The sequence below is a fragment of the Arachis ipaensis genome, chromosome B3 (assembly GCF_059453495.1).
Source record: "Arachis ipaensis isolate K30076 ecotype BB chromosome B3, ASM5945349v1, whole genome shotgun sequence".
Classification (NCBI taxonomy): Eukaryota; Viridiplantae; Streptophyta; class Magnoliopsida; order Fabales; family Fabaceae; genus Arachis; species Arachis ipaensis.
In genome coordinates, this window is record NC_142438.1 from 9,698,464 (window position 1) to 9,705,866 (window position 7,403).

Here is a 7,403-nt window from a genome sequence, read left to right on the forward strand (position 1 = left end):
AGGTTTCTTTTTTTTTTTTTTTTGGTGTACTAGGTTTCTTTTAGTTTAGTATGTCCTCAGTTAGTCTAGGCCCAGATCAGGCCCAAATTAAACCCATTCTAAATCCTAATCCATACATGTAGCCCAAAAGGTCTTTGGTCCAATTTATCTTTTTTTTTCCTCTTGAACTAAAAAAATAATGAAGGGGTGTTGACGGTGAGGGCCTTGCCGGCGTTGATTCGCCGGGGAGGAAGGAACGAGAGTCGACATCGGATCAAGCAGCATGGGCAGCAACAAGGGACATCAAGATTCTGTTCTTCTCCGGAATTGCAACCGGGCTTACGCCTTGAAGTTCGACCGTCGCCCTCAGACTTTGAAGCAGGATTAGAACCACATGGATCTTCATAGGAGAGGTTGCCCACCTTGCTCAGCAGTTGGGAAGGCTTGAGAAGCGGCGCCGTCGGTCTGAGTATCACAGAAACCGCTGTTGGTGACGCGGTGGCGACTTATACCTAGGTCTGGAAAGCTGGCAAAGCGCTATGGAAAGGGGTAGCCGGATCAGGATTCAGGTGTCGGGGTAGCTCAGTTGGGTCCGGGTCTTTGGGTGGGTCGGGTTTCTGGTGTGGGTTCTGTCATTTTTGCCCGAGAGGGCGCTGACCGAAAAATAAATAAATATATACAAATCCATATAGTTGCATGGGTATGTATGAGTTTTTGATACATATTTGTCATTATATTATTCTACAACAAGTGATATTTTAGCAACAAAAAATAATAATATGACACATTCTGGTACTAATATGTATATATTTTTTGTTCCGAGAGTTACCTAAAACGGTGATTTGGGCTTGAACGTGATGTCCAGATTCCTTTGGGTGTCAAGCGTCCGACTTGTTGGTATCAAGGTGCCACCTGTAAGAGTTTTTCGTGAGGAGGTGAGGGTGATACCTGCAAGAGACTCGATACTTAAGTTAGCAATAGATATAGGCAGGTTTTTTTAGAGTAGAACATGAGTTATACCTCAGGTACTAGTGTATTTATAGTAGAGTTTGATGACCTCCATAGTGACGGTAGTTCTATCTTATCTTATATCTTAGGAGTTTGTTGAGATCTTATCTTTTAGATGAGATAGAGATAGTATGAGAGATTTAGGGAGACAATTACTTATTTAGATAAATACAAGTCGGTCCCTTTCGTCGTGTCCAACCTCTCAAAGAGGTCGGGTATCCAGTAGAGTCTATCTTTTGAAGTGGGACGTGTGTCTTTATTAGGCCTGGCTTTATAATTTGAGTCAGGGTATGAACATTTTTCTCCTCAATTTATTTTAGAAAACTATATTCTTTATAATTATATAAAAATCGGTATTTAATACACAATTATACTAATTGTCAATCATTAGTGTTCCACAAATTACCTGAAACTCTAGTTTGAACTTGAACGTAGAGTTCAGACTCTTTTTGAAATTGTGTCCGACGTCTTCTCCGGTGAGATGAAGTTGTCCAAATTCGTTGTAAGCAAAGATGGCGTGTGGTACCTGCAAGAGACTCGGATGCTTAAGTTAGCAAGGGTTTTAGACAGATTTTCAGTAATTTTAAAATTGGGTTAAGTACTTTTTTTGTCCTTAACGTCTTGGGTCAAAATCAAAATCGTCCCCAACCTTTTTTTGTTATTAAAATCATCCTCAATGTTTAAAAACGTTTTAAAATAATTCTTTTTCAAAATTTTGGACTAAAATACCCTTCATCACCATCATCCTTCTCCTCACCTTCCTCACTCCCACCACCTGCACGATATCCACTGCCACCATAACAAAGGGAGGGGCTGCCGTTGGGTTGCCGCTGCCATTGGGTTGCCATTGCCGCTACAAGGTCATCGTTGGATCACCGTTGTTGCCGCTGGTTCATCAGATAAGAGAAAGAGAGAAAAGCGATGCAAAGAAAGGAGAGATGGGTTGCTGCTGTAGGGCCGCCGTTGATGCTGCAGGGTCGTCGCTGCTGCCGCTGGTTTATCGGAGAAGAGAGAGAGAGAGAGAGAGAGAGAGAGAGAGAGAGAGAGAAGCGATGCGAAGGAGGCGCTGCCGCCGCTGGTTCATCGGAGAAGAGAGAGAGAGAGAGAGAAGCGATGCGAAGAGAGGGAGGGACGGGTTGCTGCTGCCGCTGGGTTGCTGGTTCATCAGAGAGAGAGAGAGAGAGAGAGAGAAAGAGAGAGAAGCGATGCGAAAGAGGTGCTGCCGCCGCTGGTTCATCTGAGAAGAAAGAGAGAGAAGCGATGCAAACGAGGGAGGGGTTGCGGGTTGCCACTACTGTTGCTGCGTCGTTTTTCGCCGGCGAAGCCTTCTTCTTCCTCTTCTTCTTCTCGCTGGCAATGTTGGTGGCAGTGGAGGTGGTGGGGTGAGGAAGGTGAGGAGGAGGATGATGATGATGAAGGGTATTTTGGTCCAAGAATTAGGAAAATGATGATTTTAAAATGTTTTTGAACATGGAGGATGATATTAATAACGAAAAGAGGTCGGAGACGATTTTGATTTTAACTCAAGATGTTAGGGACGAAAAAAATACTTAACCCTTTTAAAATTCGAAGAATACCTATCAGAATATTTATAAGTGTAGAAGTAGAGTCAATAACTACTTTTTAAATAGGTTCACCTTTGATAGTAAATTAGTTTCTCTCTTTTGATAGAAAAGTTATTGAGATCTTCTTTTTAGATAAGTAGAAAAGATTTGTAGGAGATAGTCACTTATATCTTCTTCCTCGTATCTCTTCCTTTCAACCTCTCCATAGAACCAGAATTAGAGAGGCTTTATGAATTATTTGTATTATCCGAGATCCGCTGAAAATTTGTCTCCTTTCTCCCTGCCTCCAAGACTCTATCACTTTCAGCTACTTCCTCCTCTATTTCCTCTTCTACCAAATTTTCTTTCTGGTTGCTTTGAAATTCCTTCTCTTCTTCGGGCTTTTGTGTATTGCTCTCATTCACCGATAAACTTACAAAGACCCGAATTAAGTTGACTGGGGTTAGCTTCTTACTTGCTGTATTCCTTCCCTCCTCTGCTGAGAATCTATTGGGATGTTGATTCTCCTTCTGCTCTTCGATTTTTCTCCCAACCCACTCTGCCCATAACCACTGCCCGCATTTCTTCTTTGTTTTCATGTCCAAGAAAGCCACAATAATGGTAGAAATTACCAATTATTTCGTACTTTGGTTGAACCTCAATAACCTTCTGATTTCTCCTTGCAATTTTTAGAATTCTGCGCAGAGACTTTGATATGTCTAACAGTACTTTAACTTTCAGCAGCCTCTCTTCCTTCCTTTTGATATTAAACAAATCAGCCTCCAAAACCCTTCCCATCGTCTCTTCGACTCTCCTACCTAGTCCCTTGGTTTTGCATTGCTCTGGTAATCCCCAAAGTTGAATCTATATTAGGGTGTGGGTAAATTCTGCATCTACTATTTGAATATCCTCACTCCATCATTTCAGGTTCAAGATATAATTCTTGAAAAGTCAAGGTTTCCCTTTCTCAATTCTAATTAGGTCAATCTCCTTGCCAAAAAAAATTCGAATAGGTTTTTCCCTTGATCTAAAACCTTGAAATTTTCTGACTGTCTCCATATTGCATATAAAGTGGCTTCCAGCATCCCAATACTAAAATGCCGACTGAGAATAGTCTTCCCACTAAGTTTTTTGTGCACTTTTCCAGCCCTTCTCGTATATCCTCATCCTCAAACTGAATTATCCTTTCATTTTCCTCCTCTCCATTAAAGTTCACGTCATCAGAAACTCCAACATTTGTTGTCATTGGAATCCAAACGAACTCGGTAAATATATCACACAAATTAAGATGCCTATTATTATTAGGTAAATTCTATAGTATATATCATTTAGCTTCTAATTTTTGCTTAATTTATTTTTTGCGATAAATTTTAAATATTTAATAATTATTTATTTTTATACTTTTAATGCTCCTTCGTCAACGTTACATCATCACTTTTTTCAGCACACGTAGACGAAGGCTTTCGCATCATGTAGAGTTTTTCAATCATCGTACTTTTTTCAGAGATGATTATAGTGGGTAATGCTAAAGCTTTTTTTAACCGGTATTAATTAGTATGAAATAAGAAATGCGATTTATACTGATTAATAGGTTGTAATAATACCAACAAAAAAAAAAAAAAAAAAACATGCAGGCACATTTTTGTGAGGAAAAGAGAATCTATAACTTGAGAGAAATTACAGTAGTTCCAATCAACTTATTCCATATACTACTAACTAGTGTCTCTTTCTACATCATCTCAACTTGGCCACTACGCTTTTTCTTATTGGTGGCTCCTTCAACATCATCATACATTGAACTTGCATACTTAGAGCTTGCATTCTCAAGCTTATCACCTTGACCCCATATAGCATAAGCCTCTTCACCATGAGCAGCTTCATCACCAATCTCCATGTCTTCCTCAGACATCCTCAGAGGAATAAACATCCTAATGAAGAGGCATATCAAGCTTGTGCTAATCACATTCAATGTCACCACAAAGAAAATCCCAACTAACTGGATCCATATTTGTCTAAACCCTGTTTTGCTCATTCCCATTTTGAGGCCATAGAAGAGTCCAACATATTTGTTGTAAGAACCATAGAACAAGAAGTTGAGCTTTGGCACAGCAAATAGGCCTGAAAGGACTCCTCCAAGGGTTCCTGCAATGGCATGAGTGTGCAACACTGCCATTGTGTCATCCACCTTTTGGAGAAGCTTTGATCTCTTGTGAACTACCATCATTGTGAACCACGGAATTGAGCCTGATAGCATCCCCATTAGAATTGCTGCCCATCCTTGCACAACTCCTAATGAACAAAATCAAGATACAACAATTGTCTTTTCATCATCACTTTCAATTTCTATAAAGCACTTAGATTCACTAAGAGGAACTCTAATAAAATGCTTTTGGTGTTTCAAAATTTCGAAATAGATTAGAGATGATTGATGAAATGTGATCAATTTTCATGTAAAGAAACGGTTTCACTTTGGTGAATAACGAATTAAATTTTATTACTTTGTATAAAATTTAAATTGAATTCAAACTAAAATATTGGAGTGACCATTATTCATGATATATAGTATCATAAGTACTAATATGCATTTGGTAGGATCCAAAATATAATTAAACTAAAATTGAATATTCTAATGCTCTAAAAAACTCAATCACACCTAACTACTTATTAAAAAAAATAGAAAGGAAGAAAATTAAATGTATAAAATATGAAATTGTAACAAAATTTAAATCATAATATAATCTGATCTAGTAAAAATATTTAAAATTATAATATTAAAAAATTTTAAGTATGGTAAAAATTCAGATACAGTCAACTTCACTTGATAATTGAGAGTTATTAGACAAAGATTTAGTCAAATTAGTCAAATTATTTAACTCTCTCAACTATCAACTTCACGTGAAGTTGACTTGACTGCCCTTGAGTTTTTACTTTTGAGAATGAATGGAATCCATGAAAGTTAAAATTCTTACAAGGAAAAGCCTACGAACCTGCGGCAGGGGTAATGCAGACCAAGCCGGTGATCATGCCTTGAACAGCACCAATGACGGAGGGTTTGCGGAAGAAGATGATATCAAGAATGACCCAAGTGAGCAAGCTGGTGGCAGTGCAAGCATGAGTGTTCAACACGGCCAGGGAGGAATCCAGGCCTACTGAGTAGGGGTCGCCGCCATTGAAGCCGGTCCACCCCATCCAGAGTAAACCAGCCCCAGCCAACATCAGTAGGATGTTGTTTGGAGGAAACCTTTCTCTATCCTTGTTAAGACGTGGTCCAACCTGCGTAACAAGCATTATTTGTTCATATTCATGTCTTCAACTAAATATAATAATGGAACTTGGATAATTAACATAATATATATCAGCATCTTAACTATTATCTTTATATAAAGATATTCATATAAACACTCTGTCTTATGATCATATATTGCTTACCCAATAAGCAGCAGTGAATCCAGCAACCCCAGAAGACAAATGAATAACATATCCACCAGAGTAATCAATTATCCCAAGCTTGAACAAGAACCCATTTGGACTCCATATACTGAATGCAGTGAAGGTGTATGAGAAAGTGAGCCAAAGAGGCACAAAAGCCATCCATGCATAAAAGTTCATTCTTCCCAACAAAGCACCAGCTATCAAAATCAATGTTATGGCTGCAAACACACCCTGGAAATACACCATTGTTGCATTTGGGAACATCCCTGAAAATGCAGGGTCAAGAAGGTACTTTTCATCAAGTGCAACGGCAGCTTTACCCCAAAATGGTGCAAGCTTATCACCAAAGGACATTCTATAACCCCACACAATCCAACAGAAGAAGACACATGCAAATGCATACAAGGACATGAACGCCGAGTTCACTGCCCATTTTTTCTTCACTGCTCCTCCATACAAGATTATGAGTCCAGGAACACTTTGAAGGCCGACGAGTGTTGCTGCGACGAGTTGCCACGCATTGTCGGCTTTATTCAACCAATCAGGACTCGAAGGGGATGGCAAGATGTTCGAAGGCAATGTCGCTGCCATGTTTTTTTTTTTTTTTTATGTTTTCTATATATTTTTCCTATCTTGTTTGTATACTTTATTTATCTGGAAAGAAAAAGAGAATGAATGGGAAGCTTGAGAGGTGTAATATGGTGCTTTATATAAATTGAAGGACTTTGTTTAATTGCTTTTGATTCTCTTGACATAGCTGTAACCTGTTTCATATTTTGTCCAAGGTTGTTACATTGTCTTAGGCCGCTTCGTTCTTAATAATATTTTTCTATACATTGACGGGTATTACAAGTGCTTTTGTTATTAACGGCATCTCCAATGCTCGTCATTTTATAGATTTCCTTTATTTCTTGGCGGTTTTGGCACTCTCTGCCAATCACAAAGCTGAAAGATGTCTAGGTACACCATTTAAATATTGAGTCTTATTAGTGTTCTAAAGACATTTTAGAAGGGAATCCAGTATGGACTATGGAGTAGCTGAAAGCAAGACCCACAACTGAAATTTAACCTTGTGAATAAACGAATTTGCATTTTGTCTTGACGTACAACGGTGCAGAGTTATGAAAGGGTGCAAGCAATTATTCTTGTATATTGCTAAAGTAAAGGCAAGAAGCTAGTATGTACTGGTAGTACTGAATCTTGCATCACTAAAATTTCATTATTAATCATCATAGACTTTTGGAATTTGGTAATTTATCCTATCGAAAGATGCAAATATTGGGATGACTTTACTATGGGAAACTTATATTATTAAAACAACTCTAGAATGATTCAACAAAAGTATCAGCCGATTTTAACATGCAAAATCAAAACCTTTTTTATAACCAATTATTCCTCGAATAAGCTAAACACACTCAACTGAAAAAATGGGCACTACGG

General features: G+C 38.4%; 1 protein-coding gene across 1 annotated transcript; it reads right to left on the reverse strand.

Moving 5' to 3' along the window:
* Nucleotides 1-4,260: 4,260 nt before the first annotated feature.
* Nucleotides 4,261-6,554, reverse strand: LOC107632227 (ammonium transporter 2 member 5). Its single transcript, XM_021118067.2, has 3 exons — nt 5,961-6,554; nt 5,519-5,804; nt 4,261-4,820 (listed from the first exon to the last, which is right to left on the reverse strand). Exons 1-3 carry the CDS (start codon nt 6,552-6,554, stop codon nt 4,261-4,263), a joined length of 1,440 nt encoding a protein of 479 aa, XP_020973726.2.
* Nucleotides 6,555-7,403: the final 849 nt, after the last annotated feature.